The 22,729-nt window shown below is 41.8% G+C and overlaps 2 protein-coding genes across 3 annotated transcripts in view; one reads left to right on the top strand and one right to left on the bottom strand.

The window, feature by feature from the left end:
• Positions 1–7,176, bottom strand: part of SENP6 (SUMO specific peptidase 6) — a 73,880-nt gene extending 66,704 nt beyond the window's left edge. The window contains exon 1 of the mRNA XM_081187337.1: positions 7,050–7,176. Within this exon, the coding sequence (XP_081043463.1) occupies positions 7,050–7,068 (19 nt within the window). The 5' untranslated portion in view covers positions 7,069–7,176. The remainder of the gene's footprint in view (positions 1–7,049) is intronic.
• A 1,022-nt stretch (positions 7,177–8,198) lies between these two features.
• Positions 8,199–22,729, top strand: part of FILIP1 (filamin A interacting protein 1) — an 80,972-nt gene continuing 66,441 nt past the window's right edge. For both annotated transcript variants that reach the window (XM_081187331.1, XM_081187332.1), the window contains exon 1: positions 8,199–8,626. The gene's annotated coding sequence lies outside the window, so the exon portion shown is untranslated. The remainder of the gene's footprint in view (positions 8,627–22,729) is intronic.

Here is a 22,729-nt window from a genome sequence, read left to right as displayed (position 1 = left end):
GCTCATTTTGTAATCTGAGTCATTAATCTGTCTTTTCTTCATTTTGTTTTATTTTACTCATGGTGCATGGGAAACTATTATTTATGGTATATTCTCCTGTTTTATTGAGCCTGTACAGTGAGTGGGTTGGTGTGTGTGGTTTTTTGCTTAATTTATTTTGGATCCAAATTCTATGAAGCTCAACACAGAGAACTCCTCAAAGGCCTTCAGGCGTAAAAGAGCTGACTGAACCTCTTTTTTAAATCGTGTCTCATCTAGTGTAATAAGTAAAATGTTCTGCTCATATATGTAAAATAATAAAACTTTTAAATATATCAACTTGCTCTCTTGGGGGCTATTGGTTAAAAGGCAGCAAACTGATATTGCATTGATGAGAAATATTAGATATGAGCAATAAAAGAAATATATTACTCATAACACTAAGCTATTCCCGAGTGGATTTTATAGATGTGAACATGATTCATCATTTTAGACAAATATCATTCAGAAGCTTCTAAAATAGGATCTAATCCCAGAGGCAACAATAACCTAAACTGCAGGTAAAACCTTTATTACAAGCCAAGCAAAAACGTGTCAAACTTTCGAGTTATCTTGATAACACTAGTACTACTCCCAAACTAACATCAGTTCAACACACCTTAGTGTGTTCCCATGCTGGTTCTGCCAGATGGAAATGTTTTGACTGCTACCACTTGCAGCAAGCTCCAATCTTCAGGCTGTTTTCTTTCTTTCTTAATATTCTCAAATTGCAAATAGTTATGCCCTCATCTAAACAGATATAGTCTACAAGTTCCAGTGAACTAGGCTGCATACACACTATACATTTAAAGCATTAACTTCCCCTGAAGAATCCTGGGAAATGTTGTTTGTGAAGGGTGCAGGAATTGTAGCTCTGTAAAGGGTAAACTACAGCTTCCAGGATTCTTGGAGGGCGGCTTCTCTAATCCTGAGGTCACATGACCTAGCTGAATGGGATTTGGAATACGGTTGTCTCCCCCTGCCTCATCTGACCACACCTCTTATTTGGGACTTACCCCAGCCTTAGTTGAGTCAGGGTGGAAGATATAAGCCCATTAAGTTTGAATCCCCAAATTAAGGATCCAGGTTTGGAGAGGATCCCATATTTGGGGGGTTAATTTTCCTGAAGATACATGCTGCTGAGGGACTTCAGCTGGCATAGCCCTAACCAAAATCTGAGTGTTGTAAATTGGAAAGGGGAAATATTGGTCTTAATTTGTACATCAAAATATCTACTTAAGTCACATAACACACACACACCCCCTCAGTATTTAGATATTTTAAAATCATTTACAGGCATCAAGCAAAAATGAAACCAATGTCAGCTTAGGTAATTATGACTTTTAAAATGATTTTAAAATAATAATTTTAAAAACCACATGTGCAGAATCATATATCAGCCACTGAATAATGGTTGCTTTCCTAAATCTGGACTATTCTACAATCCTTAAAACTATTTGTAATAGCGTAATCTTGCTGAGATCTGTTTCTTAACAGCACCAGAGTATACTGTGAGTAATTTATAGCCACCAATCTCCCTTCACACTTTCCACATAATCTTTTGTTTATTGGGGCACCAGTTTCCTGTTTTGCTACACAGGAAGAACTGCAGGAATTAGAAATTAGCCAATTGTCCATTTCGAATTGTTAATGCAGCTAGCGGAACTGGAACGAAGATTTCAGTGAAAGGGATTTCAACATGCGTTCAATTCTCCCCACTGAAATCAATGGGACTTAAATAATGATCTCGCCAGCATTGTTTCAGACAACATTGCCGGAAATGGAATATACAGTACTCTACATGATATCATACTTTTTTCCATTACTGTGCTGATAGAAAAGCATTCTAGGTTAAATGGCCTCCATCTAGTCTAGAGATAATTGAGTTTTTGTCCTGTTGATGATTGTAGTGAAACTGGCACTTGATTTTTTTGCCTGGACTGAGGCTCAATATGTATGCCTTACTCCAGCTTATTATACCGCTGCAGCTATGACCACCATGGCCACTGTTCTAGCTATTTCATATATATTAGATATCAAAAGTATGCTAGGAACTGTACTAAAAACATACATTATTAATGCCTTGCTCCAAGGCACTTATAATTAATGCAGGGTTGGCCAACATGATGCCCTTTAGATGCTATGAATAAAAATACCCATCATCCCTAAGCATTGGGCAGCCTAGCTACGGCTGATGGGAGGCAGTCTAGTTCTTCCATACCAGGTATACGCATACTCAGTGCTTTTTTTCTGGGGGGACGCAGGGGTACACATACCCCTAAACATTTTGTGAATCTAAGTTTGGCCTCATTGAGGGGCAGTATTTCAATATGAGTAGGAAAATAAGAGTACCCCTAAACATTTTTAAAGAAAAAAAGCACTGCTCATTCTTACATTACTCCATAAACTTCATAAAGAACAGCCTGTTGGTGCCTTGATTCTCTTCAATAAATCTATGTATGAGAGCTTTGTTGAGTTTTGTTAAATACTATCTAGACTGAGAGAGAAGTCTCAGGACGGAATACACCATGTTGCCTACACCCTATGAACAAGACGATTGTTTGGACAATTGCTTACCTCATAGTCATAAATTGGAGAAAAGATAGCACAGCAAATACAGTGGTGCCCCGCAAGACGAATGCCTCGCAAGACGGAAAACTCGCTAGACGAAAGAGTTTTCCGTTTTGGAGGTGCTTCGCAAAATGAATTTCCTATGGGCTTGCTTCGCAAGACGACAATGTCTTGCGAGTTCCTGCTGGTTTTTTCCCCTCCCCCCCTTTTCTAAGCCGCTAAGCCGCTTATCAGCTGATCCGATCAGCAGATAAGCCTCTAAAAGCCACTAAAAGCCGCTAATAGCGCTAATCCGCTAATCAATGGGCTTGCTTCGCAAGACGAAAAAACCGCTAGACGAAGAGAATCACAGAACGGATTCTTTTTGTCTTGCGAGGCACCACTGTAAGTTTAAGCAAAGGTCTCACATAACACTGTTTTGGACTGTGTCATCCTCATTGATTTGGCTAACCCCAATGTGCCATTTGGATGAGTAGGCATGGGAAGGATATCGTGTAGGCTTGTTGGTGTCAAATGCTCTATATTTCTATACCGGACACCCATACCCCCCAAAACTGGTGCCTATAGCCCCTTTTGCTCAGAGGGGCGTGGCTTTTGCTTAGAGGGATGCTGACTGTTGCTCGGGAGTGTGATTTATCATCTGCACTTGGCAGAAGGCAGGGAAGGGGATATTGAGTTGGCACTTTACTGTGAACCAAGGCTTTTTTTCCAGCCGGAACTCACTGGAACTCAGTTCTGGCACCTCTCAGGTGTGTGCCATTGCCATTATAAGAGAACAAGGGAGGCATTCTTGGTGAGTTCCGGTACCTCTTTTTCTAGAAAAATTGCACTGAAGTGAACCTACCTAATCTGTGCTCAGACACAAACATGGGCGTAGCCAGGATTTTTGTTCGGGGGGGGGAAGCATTTTCTTAGGGGGGCAGAACCTCAGTTAGCTATGTATTTTTATTGAATTTTATTGATTTAGGGGGGCAGCTGTCCCTCCCTGCTCCCCCTTGGCCACGCCCATGGACACAAACCAAAATGCAACTATGGGTTTATCCACACTTACCTTTCCTCTGTGCTTTCCAGGTATGGTCTGCACTTTAAAGTTCCATGTTTAAAGCTCTGTTTTTTGCCCCAAAGCTTTTCACCATGAAAACCTGAATTGGAGCAAACAGCAAATCCATGGATAACCCAAATTGCCATTTGTTGTACTTCAGCTTTAAAGAGCAGGTTTTCACGGGGAACACTCCAGGGTGAAAAACAGAGCGCTGGGACATTGAGCTTTAAAGCGTGGACCTGTGTTTGTTAAGCATGGGGCAAAAGGTAAATGTGGATAAGCGCAAACTTTCAAAATTTGCACTTCTCCAAATTTTTGCAGTGCAGTTCTCCACCCAAAAGACGTAATGGGGGAAGCGCACAGAGAATGCCCTGCTCCAGGGCACTTACAATTATGGGCCCTTATGGTGGAGAATTGCTTGCAGAATTATTAGGATGAATGCACATGAAAATGTAAGTTTTGTGCAGACCTTTAATAAAATCACAAACTAATGTGGAAATGGGTTGAACTGAAGTTGAACTAAAGTTTGAGGAAACAAGAAACCAAGAGAAATAAAAATGGTCAGATTTATCCATCCTTATTTGAGGGCTGTGTCGGCATTCTACACAGCAGTATACATGGGGTTTCCTTGGAAAAAAAGCCCTGATGAATAAACATTCACAAATTCTGTACTGTAATATATAGATAGATAATTCGAGGATCTTTACAATTTTATAACATGCAGATAGACATATGTGTTGAGAAACCAGAGAAAGGAGTTGAGGGAAGTCGGAAGGTGGGGTGGGAGGTTGGGTTTTCTGTTTAGGGGGGAGGGGGAGGGAAAAAATGGAGGGGAAAAACAATATGGATGATGTATTTTTGTTAAAACTACAGTGGTACCTCAGGTTACATACGCTTCAGGTTACAGACTCTGCTAAGCCAGAAATAGTGCTTCAGGTTAAGAACTTTGCTTCAGGATGAGAACAGAAATTGGGCTCCAGTGGCATGGTGGCAGCAGGAGGCCCCATTAGCTAAAGTGGTGCTTCAGGTTAAGAACAGTTTCAGGTTAAGAACGGACCTCCAGAACGAATTAAGTACTTAACCTGAGGTACCACTGTATTGTGTTGAAATTTCTAATAAAAAAAATTAAAAAGAAAAAAAGCCCTGAAATTTTTGTTTGCACAGAATTCAGCTATTGCTATTTCTTAAATATGTAAACAAATACCTGTGCAAAATAGATTTTGCTCCCAAGAGTAATCTAAAGGCCATTCTTCTCTGTTCCCCATTAGAACCTTGCACTGGCATCTGCTGACTGCACTGCCTTTGAACAATTCAGTTTTGTCAGTGGATATCAAGATATTCATGTCACAGCCAGGTCATAAGTAATTATAGATTAGGAATGAGGATAGTCAATGAATAACAGAAGCAAATGGAGAGACAGCGCACCAAATATGTTCCCTTTTGAGCAGTCCTGTTTGTCTACAGATATTGAACTGTGTTTCATACAAAACTTTAAGAGCAGCCTAAATTTTCAGCCCTTGCCAAGCGCTGCAGTACCACAGCGTGAGGTAACCCGAGTGCGATCATAACAACATACCTTTTGAGGTAAAGGACATTGGCACCAAGCTATTTATTTCTCATCTCCCATTGAAATATTCATAGCTAAGCCTATGGCTGCCGTCCACAAAATATTTAATCTGAGTAGCCCATGCATTTGGAGGGGCACCTGTCCCAGAATGAGTCAGTTGTGGTTTGCAGCATTTTAGACAATCTCCCCGCTAGTAGTGATTTATTCAAGACTAGCCTCATCATTGGACAAAGCAAGGAGGCTAATTCTGAGGCAGCATGTTATAAGAGGCAGCTGTTTTGTTTCACTGGCAGATGGAAGGGACATTCTTTTCCCAGAAACAGCAGGATGTGAAAGGTAAATGGAATATCAGATCACATTAAGGATTTGAAGAAGGACCATCATCATGTATTTCAGAAAGCAACGTAAGGGATGTTTAGCCTAGAGAAGAGGAAATAAAGAGGGAGAACAACACAATAGAGGTCTTCCAATACAGGAGATTGGGAGTGAGGGGCTTGTGTTCTCTGTTGCTCCAGAGGTTGGAAGATACAGGAAAGATTTCAGCTCAGCATTAGGGAAATGTTCTTAGAGTAAGGGCTGCTCAACAATGAAATAGACTTGGGTGGTGGTGGACTCTCCTTCCTGAAAGGCATTTAAGCTGAGTCTTGGCAGATATCTGTAGTGGTATCCTTCACTGCAGATCCTGCGCTGCACATCCTGGGCTGGAATACTAAACGATCTGCAACTATGTAATTCTTTGTTCTTTTCCAATAAAAAAGTCTCTCTCTGTCAACAAGGTCCATCAAGGCAAAGGCAATTGCCAGGACTGAGCTGCAGGTAGGTTGGAAGCTATGAAGCAGAAGTTGCATCACAGAGTCACTTGCATCACTTCTTTCTACAAGAAAGAAGATTCCACCTAAACATTAGGAAGAACTTCCTGACAGTAAGAGCTGTTCGAAAGTGGAATTTGCTGCCAAGGAGTGTGGTGGAGTCTCCTTCTTTGGAGGTCTTTAAGCAGAGGCTTGACAACCATATGTCAGGAGTGCTCTGATGGTGTTTCCTGCTTGGCAGGGGGTTGGACTCGTTGGCCCTTGTGGTCTATTCCAACTCTATTATTCTATGATTCTATGAGTCAGATGTAGGAAACCTTGGCTTAGGCATCGGGCGTGTATCCCTCTCAGCCCCCTGCTGGGGATCTGAGGCTAGACAGGGTCAGGAATTCGGGGACACTGCAAAATGTGTGTTCACACAGCTGGCCCCCTTTATCCACACAGCTGAGGAGAGTACTACGACTCAGCACTGTGCGCTTGTGGCCAGAGACTCCCCTCAAGACCCCTTTAACGGGTAACCCAGATATCGCCGCCACAGAAGGGGCAAGTCACCGCATCACCCGCTCACTGAATATTAGACTAATGGATTCCACCCAAAGCCTAAAACCACCAAAGTTGTGACAATTGCTACAGGGAAGGCAAGACCTGTAGAGCAGGGGAAATTCCTTCCTGGCTCTGAAAAACAGCAGCCATTGTCCTACCGTAGCAACGCCCATGAACCTAGAAAGGAAATGGTTAGCCTGAAAGAAAAGATACAAGTACAGGGGGGGCTGGGTGGGTGGGTGATGCCACGGCTGCAACAGATAGGGATACACCAGTTTAAAAATGGGTTCTGGTGGGAATCCAGACAAAAGACTCCACAGCCACCACCCGGGGTGGAAACCTCACCCACCATCTGACCTGGTGAGTAGATATTCCAGTGCATGGAAAGCTGACAAGTCTTAAAGTTTGGTAAGACCCTTTCTCCCTGAGATTTAATTTTTCCATGTGGAGAGGACCTGAGGCAGCAGGTAGGGAGATGCATTCGTTCACAAGCCCCTACCTTGTCCCAAGTGGTACATAGCATTGTTCTAGTATTAATTCAGTTAGGGCAGCTGTTGAGAATCTGTAGCCCTTCAGATGATATTGGATTGCAACCCACATCAGCCCCATCTGGCATGGAAAATGGGCCTGGGATGATGGGAGGTGTAATCTTAACAACATCTAGAGGGCCACTATGACCTCACCTCTGGGCTAAGGCTTGTTCACCCAATCAAGATTCAGATGTTGTTACCTCAGGTTATCCTCCTTAGGATAGCATCTTCTTCTAGCTAAATGGATAAGTAATTCCCAGGACAGAACAAAAGACTGTGCTGATTTTCTTGGGTCATTCACTGTTTGTTGCAAATGTTCTGTGCAAATATGACCCCCAACCACCAGAGCTAAAAAAAACAACACACCCTGCAGTTTGTTTACGGGATCACTTTATCGCAGGCTGAAAGTAAGCCGAGTCAAGAACTGGTTCTGCCAAGGGTGCTGTCTCTCCCTAAGCTCACCCTGACCTGTGCTTCACCCTTCGGATGTAAACAAACCAAGGATTGAAGTTGATTCACTGCGCTGTATCCCAGGATAGTTGATTCTGTAAACAGGATGCTAGAATGCCAAAGTGCCTAATGTGAGCCTTGTTAGCATTCCACACACCAAAATAGTTTAAATTGCTTCAAAATTGGCGACAGATTACTTAAAAGGTCCTTGTTTGTGATAGCTTTCTAATGAATACTGTTGGCTTTTCACATGACGATTTTCCTGTAAATGTTTTTTTTATTAAAAAAACCAAAAAATCTCAAAATAATTTTTAAAATGACATTGACCTGCTGACCCTTCTCCACAATTCTTTTTTGAGGGATAAAATGAATTGCACACCCTGTTTGTGTTTGATCATGTTTATGGGATCATGTTTGAGGGATAAAAGGAATTGCACACCCTGTTTGTGTTTGATCATGTTTGATCATGTTTACTCTTCCTGCAAAAAGTGAGGTTCCTTCATATGTACGTACTGAGGTAGCTATAGAGTGCAGTTCTATATCCACTGATAACTCAGCAGCTGAGGAACTCGGCAAAGCCTGCTTCAAACTTCTCAGCTGTTGACAGGCTTGACTTGCTGAGAACACTGGTTAAATATAGCACAAACGGGCTCAGCTCAACAAAGTCATTGCTCTCTGAACAGTGTGAGAGGAGACCAGGAGAGGGGAAATGCAATCTCAGAACTTGACTGCCAAAGCTTAGCACCACAGAGCAACAGTTGTGGGTGGGGGCAAAACAACAGCAAAAGAGGCTTTCAGACAAAAGCCGGGGGGGGGGGGGAGAAACATAACTGAGAGGCTGTACCTCCTGTTTCTTCTGTGTGGTATTTCTCTTAACAGGAACTACGTTCCTCTTCTGCTCTCTTCCCTATTTCCTGCATTACTTCAGTCACTGATAGATCTAGAAAGAAAGCGAGGGGAAGCTTCTGTCTCTGTGTTCTTCTGGGCCTGATTAATACCTTCAGTCTTGGTCATGCAAGCTAGATCCCCGAAGCCTTCCAAGAGCACAGTGTCTTTGTAAAAGGAAGGCAACTCGGTCTTCTCTTCCACTTGGCAGGTAAGACTGAATTGACTTATCCAGTGGAGTTTTTCATTGAGAATGATTGTTTTTGCTTCTTGTTTGTGAATGTTCCCTTGTTTCTTGTATGTTTGCTTGCCTTCTGTGCTTAACATTCTGCTTAATGTGGAAAGTTGAGAAGAGAGACACTCTCTTTACAAAAAAAAAAAAAAAGAGAAGATAAAAAGACTGTCTTTTTTTGCTTTTATCAGTACAGGAAAATTGTCACGTTCTTTTACGCTATCTGTCAAACTAGCAAGGCTAATAGTAACATTCTAAAACCATAATAGGACAGGAGATGGGATATGGAAGCATGGAATATAACAAAGGCATCAGCTATGTTTGTGTAAGCACATGCTGTCAGAAGGCACATTAAGATTGGGGTTTTATTTTAAGAAGACTGGCTGGGGCTAGTATCACAACAGCTATAAAACCTAGTAATGAAGACTGGCTGGTCAGCAGGATGAAGTAGGCATGCTGTGATATTCTGAATTAATTGTGAGGCTCTTGTCTGATGCTTTCTAGCTCACCTATCTATTTTTCACAAGCCTGTAAGTGCTTTTGTACACCTGGTACATTTTGTTCTGCCCTTTTGACAATAGTCCCAAGTCTTGCTGCTGCCATCAAGAATATCTATCTTATTAAATCACAGTCCGAATGTTTATTCTGTGTGAATAACTCCATGAGCATTCATAAACAGGATATTTTTGGACATAACAATGTCAGGATTTATTTAAGTATAAATATATCTTTACAGAGAACTGACCATTCAAAATGTTACCACGTTGCTAGAACACATATTCTATTTTTTACTATGACAAAAAATAATCCAGTTATAAAAACATTACTTCCAGAGTACATGGAACTTATTTCCATGCAACTGATAGTACTCTGTAAAAATATGTTTATCATCTTTTATTTTGTGTCTTTGCATTTTATCTTATTTTTGTAAACTACACTGAAAACTTAGTTGAAGGGTATAAACCATGGAAATAAGTAATGGAGCAATTGTGTTTAAGAACCACAACTTGATAGGATTGTATACCCATATGACCACACCTATCTAACTAGTAACTGCCTAAAACCAGCTAACAACAGAAAAATCAGGCAAACAAATAAATGCAAGAATAATTCATAACTTGTTAGAAAGTGTTATTTTTAAAGAAGCATGCAAGACATTTTGACATTTACCTGAAATACTTCCTGTTTCTTAAAAAAGATTTTTCTAGTAATAAAAGAATACAGTAACAGAATTTTCTGTTGTGTGCCCAATGCAGATCATTTGCTCAGTCCTAAGAATATGATAATTTGTTGCTTTATTTAACTATCTAAAGAAATAAAATGACAATCTGATATTTCAGTCATTAGCACATCTAGTCTGAATTACATCCCAGCAATTAAATGACATCTTAGTGCCATGATCCTAAATTCACTTACTGGGAAGTTTCCAGTAAGTGGACTTAGGATCATGACACTAAGTTATGATGCAAAAGTGGTTATTTTTGTTCATGGGTATAAACAAACTGCTAAGAAAACAGTGAGAGAAATGAAACAGTAAGAATGAGACACAGTTCCAAAGAGTCATGAGAAAAGTACTGTGCATTATTTATTTTCCAGAGATGTATCAATTGAATATTTAGAACCAAGATGATCTACAGTGCCTATTCATGGTCTTGGTTTGTCTTCTTGTCAGTATGTTTAGGAACGCCTGCAGCTGTCTGTCTCTTTCTTCTAGTGCATGCCTTAGGCCTGCCCTAATAGGAACTATGACATACCTACTCCCAACCCAATAAATAATCAACTTCCACCCTTCAGCGCCAGGAACAAAACTTTCATCCATCCATATGGAACAGGTCAGCCATGTTGCTCTGTATCTATTCCTTAATACTCGCTAGCACCTGCAAAGGAAACTTTTTGTTTTCAATACTGCTCTTTTGTATGAATGCATTTCTCTGCAAAAGAGCTGTTTTAATTGTAAAAATTGAAATACCATAAATGTGCCTTAGAAGCTGATTGTGGGAAAAGGCAGACTGCAGCCTTTCCTCATCTGCAGGTTTCCATCGGGAGGCGCATAGAAAGAGGATGATGTCAAGGAGGTTTAACAAACTGAAGGACACCCGTCCTCTTTCTATGCATCTCCTGTACTCCTGTGGAGCTTTTAAAAGGATTTCCTAATGAAAGGTCAACAACTTTGATTTCCTAAAAAAAGCTTAACTTTGGCTGCCCCCCCAAATCCTGGCTACGCCCATGCTAGCAAATATCAACCATGAAGTCTGTCATGAGAGGAGTCCCTTAGTATAACTCATTGAATGTAAATCACTATAATTAGCAGCATTCTTGTTATTATTTTTAGGTGTGCAATGGCTGCTCGCTAAACACATTAAATCAAACTGAACTGAGCTGAATTGACTAGCAGACCCACAAAGTTTCATGTAAGGAAAGCTGCAGGGTCTTATCCTGTGGGATAAAGAACTATAACTCAAACCAAGAGAAAGGTTTGCATAGTCCTGGAATAGTTTGGGTGCTAGAAACTAATTCGTTCCACCATTTACCTCTTTATGATAATAAAAAGAGGGGGAGAAGTTGGTGAAGCACCATAAACGAAGAGCTTTGTGGAGTTAACCTTCTCATTTTGTGGGAGGGATCATTTGTTTCCCCTTGTCACAGCAAATAGCTTAATGTGTGCTGGCATTTTTGATGGCTTCATCTTAATATTTTCCAAACAGGAGTCTGTCTGAATAAAATTCACCAGCTGATATGTGTAAGGAGCAAAACAGTGTAATGACCTAGTCACCTCTGTATGTTCCCTTCCCCTCCCTTCTAAAGTGGGCACACTGGCTAAAACTACCCTTCTAAACAGGTGCCCACAAAGGGACTCTGGGGGTTTCCTATCAAATCTGTGAAATATGGAACATGGACTTTGCAACAGCTGGGCCACAGGGATTGTTAATAGCTGGACTGTTTTTGATGTAGATTTTCATCCCAGGAAAATATATTGACCTAAACACATGTTCTTTCCTCCCTCCTTCTTCTTCCAACACCCCCTGAACCAGTTTTGGGGGGCAAACAGTGGGAGGAGAAGTGGGGAAACCCCACTGCCCTATGTGGAAATCCTTGTGTGGGCTCTGCTATTGGGACTCATTATTTGAATCTTGCTCACAGCCATTATGGCTAGTCACCATTGACAGTCTTACCCCTCATGAATTTGTCTAATCCTCTTTTAAAGACATCCCAACTAGGGGCCATTACTCATCTCATGGGATAAAATTCCGTTGTTAAGCTATGCACTATGTGATGAACTATTTCCTTTTGCCTGTCCTGAATCTTCTGATATTCTGCTTCATTGAATGGCCCTGAGTTCTGCCTCAAAAAACTTTTCCCTATCCACTTTTTCTACATCATGCATGATTTTTAAAGTAAACTTATTCAAAAGGCCTGGATGAACTTGGTGCAAAAATGGACACAAGGATGGCAGCAGCCAAGCTTACCTCAGAAGGCTATTATTCCTTATCTGGGGTGCCACTACTAAAAAGGTTTTCTCCTTTAAGGTGTTGACTGCCTCTTTTCATCTGGTGGGGCACCCAGAACAGGATCACCAAAGTTTTGGCTAGAACGTGATATTTCAGGTAGCCTGGTCCTAAACTGCTTCTGGAGTTTGGGACCAAACAAACACGTAAAGGCAGGTGCTGCTTTGGCCTCCTGTGTCATCAGCTAACATATGGAAAGGCTGTTAACTCTGAGCTCCCACAGCTGCCCATGTAGCTGTTGTCCTGGCCTGATCAAGCCACATTCCATAGGTTCAGAGAGAAACTTGTCCCGACCACAGCCCCTTGGCAACTGTCCACACCTGCTCACAAATGCCTGCTTCACCATTTTAGGCACAAGAGCACTCTGTGTTGGGGATGTAGATGCAATCTGCTAACTGTGTGGAATCTTCTGTCAAGGCTATCATCTAAACACATCACTCACTGGTTACCTCTGCTTATCACCCTTTCCAAAGAACAAATAAAGCAATCTTTGTCATCTACGAATAAGCCTTTTGCTGGCCTCCTCTTCTGTGTTGTTCCCTATTTTCCCATTGTCCACTAAGCTTTCTGCTCTTTAACCCATCAACTTTGCGAGCCCTTCCTTTCTCCTTCAAAGCTCAGCATGCTTTTGTCTTGTATTCCACTTGCCATTTCCAGCTCCTCTCCCTTCCCATGGGAAAGGCAGCCTACATCTTTCTCTTTCATTTCCTTGCTGTGGCCTTATTTCCTCATGCCAACAGATGGTTTCTACTCCTGGAACAAGCATTTTCTTTTGCTACATAAAATATTAGTAATTTTCAGCTATGCTTTGATCTGGGGTTTTTTTTTTAGCAGTTCTAAAAACAAAAACAAAAAAAACCTCATAAATAGTGGTGTAGTGGTTAAGAGCGATAGACTCATAATCTGGGGAACTGGGTTCGCTTCCCTGCTCCTCCACATGCAGCTGCTGGGTGACCTTGGGCTAGTCACACTTCTCTGAAGTCTCTCAGCCCCACTCGCCTCATAGAGTGTTTGTTGTGGGGGAGGAAGGGAAAGGAGAATGTTAGCCGCTTTGAGACTCCTTCGGGTAGTGATAAAGCGGGATATCAAATCCAAATACTTCTTCATCAAAACAAAGAGAGACTGTGAAGGCCTCCTTGTGGGGTCTGAACTGGCAGTGAAGGACCAGGGATGAGACCTTGGGGTCATAGTAGATAGCTTGATGAAGATGTCAACCCAGTGTGTGTCAATGGTGAAAAGGTAGGGTTGCCATATTTCAAAAAGTAAAATTCCTGACACCTGCGAAATTGTTAAGCTTTTTTGGGGGGAACAAACCCAAATTGGGGGAACCTAACCCCCAAAATAGTGATTTTAAGCTTTTTGAGCTGTTTCCACTGCCTTTTCCATCGTGTTTTCCCTGACATTTTGCCGATTTGGTAAAATCCCCCCAATGCCATTTTTACACCCAAAAACTAGGACATGTTGGGAATTTTCCTAACATATGGCAAGCCTATGAAAAAGCAAATTCCATGCTAAGAATCATTAGTAAAGAAATTGATTAGAAAACTGCTGATACAGTATACAAATCTATGGTACAACCACATTTGGAATACTATGTCCAGTTCTGCTCACCTCACCTCGAAAAGGATACTGTGTAGTTGAAAAGGTTCAACCAAAATGTTTGAGCAGATGGAGCAACTCCCCAATGAAGAAAATCTTGCAATGTTTGGGACATTTTAGTTTTGAGAAATGCCAGGCGAAAGGTGACATGACAGACGTTTATAAAATTATGAATGGCACGCAGAAAGTGTTCTTAAAACTAATACAAATCTAGCTAGTTATTGGCTTTCTCTAAGGCTGGTTCTCAGAAGGGATATTTGCAACTAGCAACTTTGGTTTCCAAATGGCACATTTGCAACTGTGCCCCCAATTCAGATAACGTTATTTATGCTTGAGTTCCACTGAAATTGATGGGACTGAATTTGTCACACTGATTCTAGCTGGATTAAAGTCAACAATTCCAACTGATCAAAGTGGGGATTCTATCTAAACATGGGTAGGGTTGTAATTTTATCCAGATTGAGAGTTACATGTGAGATGAGGGATTGCCATGTGAAAAAGGTGGCATTGATAGTTGTGGAGGAGATAGAATTTTGGCAGGTGTAAGCTACAACCTGCTGAAATCTCATACCGTATTTTTCGCACTATAACACGCACCTGAGCATAACACGCACATCGTTTTTAGAGGAGGAAAACAAGGGAAAAAATATTCTGAATGAAACAGTGGACGTATCATTTTTGTGCTTCATGCTGTGGCCACAGACATGTGATCTGATGGTGAATTTGGGGTGACCCAATGCAAAAATCCTGAGAATCCCTGTGGATCCATGCTTTGTAACCACGTTTTTGCACCATTGCAGCCCCAGGCAACAGTGGGTGCGTGATTTTTTTGGTGGGGCAGGCTGTAGCCATGGACATGCTATGTGCTCTGATGGTGAATTTTGGCTGACCCAATGCAAAGATCCTGAGGATCCCTGTGGATCCATGCTTTGTAACCACGTTTTTGCACCATTGCAGCCCCAGGCAACAGTGGGTGTGTGATTTTGGGGGGGCAGGCTGTAGCCATGGACATGCTGTGTGCTCTGATGGTGAATTTGGGGTGACCCAATGCAAAGATCCTGAGGATCCATGTGGATCCATGCTTTGTAACCACATTTTAAGTGGGGAGGGAAGGAAAAACACAGAAGGCTAAGAATGCAGGAGAGGGCTATAACGTGAGGAAAGGAAGGCAAAAGTTTCCCCCCCACCCACCCACACAAGCCAGCCACTGTTTAAGGATTTCATCCTTTTAAATGGAAGAAAGCATATTTGAATGCTGTGTGTCTCCAAAAACAAAAAGCAGGAAGTCAAATCAGAATTTTAAGCCGAACCTGTAATCTCTCTTCCCTTCACAAACATTGTTCCCTCCGGAGCAGGGACAGGATAGAGCGACGCTCTGCTTCCCTCTCTTTTTGCCTGGAGGGGAGGGGCTTTCCCTGCTCTTTGTTCCGTTTGAGCAAACACAGTAACGAAACAGAGCAGGGTGGGCAGTAAGACCCTGAGGCAGAATGCAGGAAAGAACAGCTTCCTCTCTCACGGAGCTCCCTTCTCCCTGAAGCGCGGTTTGATTTTTGCCTTATTTTTCGGCTCTAGGGACCACACATTCGCTGCATAACACGCACAGACATTTCCCCTTCCTTTTTAGGAGAAAAAATCTGCGTGTTATAGAGCGAAAAATACGGTATTCTGCACAGGACAATAGCCCTCTCCTTTTTTTAACCTACCCACCCTGTTCACCAATTTGGGATTTTACCTATTTCCTTTTAAGAACATAGGAACATTAGTCATTTCATTTTAGAGTTCCCGCTCTCTCATTCATTCTGTCTAATGTGTTACAAAATACTTATTCACTCAAATTTCCTAAAAATCATAGTCAGCCATTAGGATACGAAATAAGTTTCTGTCTTCACTGCTTTTTCCTCAGCTTCTTCCATATTGCTTTTTCTTACATGTTCTAAAGTTACCGTGATTTCTTCTTGTGCTGAAGGTCAGGTTGCGTATATACACTAGAGGAAGGCTGTGGAAGAGTTTTGTAGGAAATAACACAACCGAGATTAGATTGCCATTGGCTATTAAATACAAAAGGCTGAACTCACTGAAGTGCCCAGACCCTGATCCAGGATAAATTCCTATGACCCCCAAAAGTGCACTTAAAATGTGGATTTCTGGAATGCGAGCCAAATCTGTATGAGCAACATAGCAGTTGTGTGACTAGTTTACATCAAGCCTCCAGGAGGATAAGGAACCACACAGATCAGCGGCTACAGCAAAAGGGATCACAGGGGACAAAGATGACTACTTTATTTTTTGGAAAGGGTGATAAGGAGGAGCTTCCTGATTTCTCAGTGCATATTTACTGAATCACCGCAAAGTCTTCCAAGGGTTTGTCAGTTGCTAGGTTTGTGCATGGAGAATGATGTAGACATCAGAGTCTCCAGGGTTTTCCCACTCTCAAGTTTTCCCCTAAATCTGAATTCTTTCTGAGATAGACATAAACTATTCCATTGCTACATTTCATGGATTTTTAGGTGTGACTCTATCAAGCTTTTATGGATCATGGTTTGAGAGTTTTGAATTGCTTTTGTTCCAAAGATACTGTAACCTGACCTCTTTGGATAAGGGAGCACAGAATCCGGTTAATTTAAGAAATAGCTAGAGGATGGCAGCAAACAGAAAACCTTGCATTTGCAAAAAAAAAAAGCCTTTTTGATGTTGGACAAACTTATAAGGCTACAATCCTATACCCACATATCTGAGAGTAAGCACCATTAAACTTGCTGAGATTTACTTCTGAGTACCCGCATGACCTGGAAGCTGTCTGCGGACAAACGCTGGCTCCCTTGGTCTATAGAGCAAGATGAGCGTGCAACCTCAGAGTCGTCCGTGATGGGACCTAACGGCAGGGCCAGATTTAGATGAAGAGAGGCCCTAGGCTACTCCACTTGTGAGGCTCCTCCCCACCCCCCACCCTCACAACTAGAAGAAAATGGAAGAGTGTTATAAACAAAATTGAGTGAAGCCAAGGATAATGACAGGTATCTAAAATTCTACAATTCACAATTTCTCCTCTAAAGGACATTAGATATTATTGTTAAATACCATGGTGATTTTAAAAAATGCATAAGATTAACACTGAAAAACTTCTGCAGTAACTGAACTTTGTAAACCTTTTGTGGCCTGGGCAGGCCTGGAACTAGTTCCCACGTCTTGTTCCTCTCTAAGGAATCACGTTCAGCCTTTGTGGCATTTAACCATGGCTCGGCATCCTCTGAGGTTAAACAATGGACCTCTTGGAACCTTGAAGGTTCCCAAACCTTCACTGAGTTACTAACAACAGCTGGATCTACTGTGACTGTTTTAGCAAATTCTTCAGCATACATTTTGTGGCCCTTTCAGATCTGCATACTATACCCAAGTCTTCCATGCTAGGCTTCTTCTATTTAGGGCAGGCCGCAGTATATATATTTTCTGCCTCTGATTAGTTATCATTTAACTCCTAGGGGGAATAATTAGCATCATACATCATGTGCATGGAAGTTGCCGAACCAATTAACTAACCTGAAGGATTACTGTTAATATCACCAGCTTTCCTATAACCTGATATTGCTGGATAGTTTTGATGAACTGCAAAAGCATATTTAGTTTGCTTTCTGTTGCCACCCTAGAACTTTTCTTTATTAGTGCCACTTTGTTTTGTTCAATTCCTTGCAAATGAAGGAAAACAACTTTTCTGCTTGTATATGTTGATAATATAATTTTGGTTACTGAGGACAAACAAGATTGTACAAAAACAAGATTGGGTGCAGGCCTGGCCAGGACATAGGCATCCTGACTGTGACAAAGGTGACCTGTGTGCTTGCTTGCTTGATTAACAGCTGTTGGGAACTTGAGGGTCCCTGCTCTCCTTTCTTATGGTCTTTTACTGGACCTGGAGACTCCAATAGAGAGCACTCCATGGCAAGAAGGAGGGCAAGTGGGCACTCTATCAAATGGCAGGGCAGGAGTTACATGGAGCAGGGCCTTTTCACTGGCAGTGCCCATTGTATGCCTCACTCTTCCCAGACCTGCTCTCTTTTGGCCTGTATTTTGGAGCTTTATAATTTAAGAAGACTTTGGAAGAACTGGTTGACAAGTCTTATCAGTTGCTGATGTATGGGCAGATTTTATTTGCTGCTATTATGTGCTTCTGGTGCACCAGGGTTTACACCAGTGTAGAGTTGGCCAGGATGCCAGAAGGGATACAATTTACAAGCTTTCTCTATTATCTGCACAGCAGGGGGTGTTCAGTCAACAGTGCAAAGGCTGAGCTGAAGCATTCCCTGCTGGTTACCTGCATTCAGCAATAGGGGTCGCTGTTTGGTAGCACCCAATTGGTTAGCTGTCAGATTCTAGAGCTCCCTATTGGTGGTAATTCACAAAATACAGAGTCCATTCATAAAACACAGTGTTCATTCATAAAGCAGTAACATAAATCTCCATTGTTACATATTGGGTATATATTTCAGTGGTTGCACGTACAAGTTTATGGCCATGCTGTAGCGTAGTGCTTATGCGACTGTGAATAAAAGGTGGCTGGGCTCATTGTCTCGGGGTGTTTTTTTTGGGGGGGGGAGAGGTGACAAAACTGATTTCCAATAAGTGCCCCCCTTTATTTCCATAACAATTCCTTGAGTCTGTACTCTGAATGGTGACACCAGGGACCTAGAAGATGCAGGGCTTGTCAGTCCAACTCCTGCACAGTCTCATCAGAGGTGACCTTAAGGCAATTGGAGCAATTGGGCCAAATTGGGCCCCATGGACCACTCCTAGGGGGTCCCCTGCACCAGGGCAATATAGATGGATTTTATTTATATCTATAAGATTTTGCAGACTTTGGCTGTGAACTTGGGCCCTACAAAAAAAAAAACAAAAACAAGTTGCACCCCACTGCTTCAAATTGGGTCCCACTGGCTAGTCCTGAGTCTAATAGTTTCTGGGCCTGAGTTGCCCTGCCCTTGCGTGAAGTCTTGGGTTTACAATTTTGGGAGAGGGGAGACTGCAGCACTGGGGAGACTGCCTCTGGGGAGGCCCCCTAGATTTAGAGGCCCTAGGCTTCAGCCTACTTAGCCTATACATAAATCTGGCACTGCCTAACGGTCAGGGGTACCTTTACCTAGGCACGTATACCACATTACTGCTTTAGAATTCTTGCTGCCATTTAAGTTACACACACACACACACCACCCTTCTTCCAAGGATTACAGGGCAGTTTACAACATAAAAACACAAAAAATGCACAACTGTCCTGCACATGCCTACTCATGGCGACCACCATGTATGAGTGGCATGTGTCCAGGGTGCTGGCATAGTCCCTGATTGGTGGGCTTTGGTTAGTTGTTTCTGGGGATGTGGGAGGGGGAGGAGTATCTGTACCCTTTTTGTGCCATTTGGGGATGTTCCAAGATGTAAATCCTTCTCCTCCTGGGCTGAGCAGATACAACATACAGGAGCCTTTGTGTCAGTGTAGCAGTCACAAATCTTTCACTCCCAGTGTAACTGGAGAATAGGATTCCTTTGCCTTTCCTTTTTCAACTGTAGGAATTCACTAGTGGTACAAATCAGATTTTGCTATCTTTAAAATAGAAATATAAGCGAGGGCCGGGAATCCCAACGAGGAGATCATGTATAAAGTAGACATAACTAGTAAAAGTGTGGTAGACTTGTTGATGTCAGGAAATCATTGAAATCATGCTGTGTAGGATATTGAAGCAAACTCCGCACATCACTGTAGCATCCCAAACAAGAGGCTGTCATGGTCAATGATCAGTTCATGAGATCAAAACCCAGCCCTTTTCATGCAGTAAGTAGTGTATGGTGCTCATTACAGTTGGCCATGTGGCAAAGTGGTAATCTGATTTCTCCACAGTGGAGCCAGTTTGTTGGGATGTGAATAATCTTTCACCTCAACTTCAGCACAGGCTGAAAATCAATTCAGCCACATGACCAAGCAATTAGATGGTGGTGGTGGAAGCACATAGAACTCTCCATGAGGCCAGGTTTTTTAGGCTGGAATCTGTCATAGAATCGTAGAATTGTAGAGTTGGGAGGTACCCCAGGGGTCATCTAGTCCAATCTCCTGCAATGCAGGAATCTCAGCTAAAGCAACCATGACAGATGGCCATCCAGCCTCTGCAAGGTCGCTTGTGGTTGCTTTTCAATGTGGGACAGAAAGTAGCATTGTGAAACAATGCAAGTTTTAATGATACAGACACAGGAAATGCAAAAACACCATTTAAATATAGCTTGTGAAGATGACCTGTATGTGCGAACAGTCCTGAGTATGATTTAAATGTCTCCAGGGTTGAGAGAAACCGCTTGTCTTTCCTTTTTGGGGCAAATTATTGCATACGCAGTTAACACTATTCTGAAACTTTGTACTACAGAGACAGATAAAATATTCTAAAAGTACGGTCAGTTTTTGTTTTGTTTTTGTACAGAAAGATATGTGAATTCTTTCAGGCTCATGGGAATTAAATGTTTCAGGGTTTATTAGCCTAATTCTTCTGTGGCACATGGGAAGAAAACGATCTTTTCTTCATAAGCAAAGGATCTGGCCTTGAAATAATGGTAAAAGTAGCAATGTTAGTTGCATTTGGTTAAATGGCTATCTACTGCTGTATTTTTGTGAACTCTTCTTGTATGTGGGTGGCGTTCTCGCCTTGCTCTCACGGTAGTTGCCATTACAGTTTATCAGACATATTAAATTCCCCCCTTAAAACAACAACAGAAGAAACATGCAAAATAAACAAGGATGTGATTGAAAGCAGTAGCAAACTGACGTCATCCTTTTAAACTGCTGCCAGCTTGCTTTGTTTATTGATGAGATCTTTGTGAAAATAAGGTCTTTTCTACACCCAGATGAGAAGCAATGGGGGTAAGTAGTCTTTACTTTTGTTTTTCCATTCCCATTTCCCTCTCTGCTTCTAATGCACTTAGGCTAAAAGTAACCTTGTAATGGGCTGAGTTCCGGTAACTGAGTAAGATACAGGCTGAGAGAAGGAAAGAAGCATTGTAGACTTCATGACGAACTATTTCAGCACAGCAACCTGAGTGTTTAAGGAAATGAAGCAATGCCCGTTTATTATATTTGCAGTTACTGTGACAACAAACATATACTCCCCCCCTCGCCTCCCCCAAACCCTCATACATCATTCCTGACTCCGTTCAAAGCCTTTGAGTCCGGCAGACAGAATTTTCTCTTAAGCCCTTTTGCATACCTGACAATATAGCTCACATGGTGTTATTACCTCCGTTGCAAGGACTGAATTAGGTTGTTTATTCAAGTCGTTTTGGAAGGGTAGCAGTTGTGCTGTCTGTTGACACCTGAGTGCTAAGCCTAGCAACGCAGTGTTTAGGTAAGAGAACGGCCATTTCCAACTGCAGGTTCTACAGTCTTGTGGCTTTCAGGATTTTGAGAGCAGCTGCTTTCACCATTATTATTATTATTATTATTATTATTATTATTATTATTCTAAAAACACTGCTACTTTTACCATACTTTTTTTTAAAAAAATCAAGTGTCTAGGCATCATGGATGTGGAGGGAATTTTGAAACAGTTGGCAGGAAGTATCTATTAAAAGAATTAAAAAGAAGAGATATTTGAGATTTCTCACCCACCACACCATCTCCTGATCATGGAAGTATCACAGAATCATAGACTTGGAAGGGACCACAGGGGTCATCTAGTCCAACACCTATAGTAAAATACCTGCAAACTACAGATTCTATAATCAGTGCAAATACAGTGGTTTAGGTTGTTCTAACTAAGCTTTCACCAGTAAGATTGGTGGGAAATGCCCGTTTATTTTATTGGAGCTCAAAGTAATGTATCTGAGTTTCCCTCTCCCCATTTTATCCTTACAACAACTCTGTGAGGTCAGTTTAGGCTGAGAGATTGTGACTGAGCCAAAGTCACCTCGTGATCTTCGTAGCCAAATGGGGATTTGACCTCGGGTCTTCAACACTATCCACTACTCCACACTGCTTGGCAGTCATGATAACGTCTGCCTTCAGAATAGATCTGACTTGTGTCACTCTGTTCAACATTTCTTATCACCCAAGTGAAAGAAAGTAGAATGAACAGGCCTTAGTTCTTAATGGGACGCACTAGAAGCAAACACTGTCTGAATTTCAAATCTGTTTTGAAGGTAGGCTTGCTCCACTCCCCTACTGGTGGTACGAAGCTGCTAATGCTTCTTCAACGCTTATGCTGACAGCTACAGCTGACAGCTACATCTTGGTGAACCGCAGTATAAACCCTGCCTCCAAGCTGTTGCTTTGATTATAAGTGTTTGATTCCTCTCATAACATATTCCTGCAAACGCCACATGAATCCCCTTCCTTCCCAAGATAATGGTGCGACAATTCCCTAGTGCTGATAGTCATGTCTTTGGAAATAATTGTGCTGATTTCAATTAAACTGCCTTTCATTTAAAGCAGATTAGGATTGTAGCCTTGATCAAAATAACAGTCCAGTGCAGCGTGGACAGTGGATTCACTTAAAGGGTTTGTCGTATGGGAATCAAAAGAGAATGATGCTGATTGAAAATGATATGAGATATAAGCATTCCAAGAAAGGCCGTTTGGTGAAAGACGGTGAAAGAGCCTGTCTCTATGCAGTGCTGACATTTGCAGGGGGAAACATGTTGATCTGCGTCTGTTTGGAAAACAAAACTTCATCCTCCATCCATATAAATTTTACACTGTAAGGACTAAATGCCACATCTGTTACCGTATAGCAGATGAAACTGAATAATCTCAGTCTATATCCTGCCCTCTCCAACTAGATTTCATGTTGAAGGCTCAACTACAGGATATGCAGCACAATCCTATGAATGTTTACTTAGAAGTTATTCCCATTGAGATCAATCTAAAATGGCCCTAGGGCTATTTGGACTCATAAATATGCCCAGGCAGTTTTAACAGACTGTATTAATGGGAGAGATGGAGATCATCCCA

The sequence above is a fragment of the Podarcis bocagei genome (genome assembly GCF_964188305.1).
Source record: "Podarcis bocagei genome assembly, chromosome: 3".
NCBI classification, from domain to species: domain Eukaryota; kingdom Metazoa; phylum Chordata; class Lepidosauria; order Squamata; family Lacertidae; genus Podarcis; species Podarcis bocagei.
The sequence above is the reverse complement of the archived record's forward strand: the minus strand, read 5'-3'. Positions and strand labels throughout refer to the sequence as shown.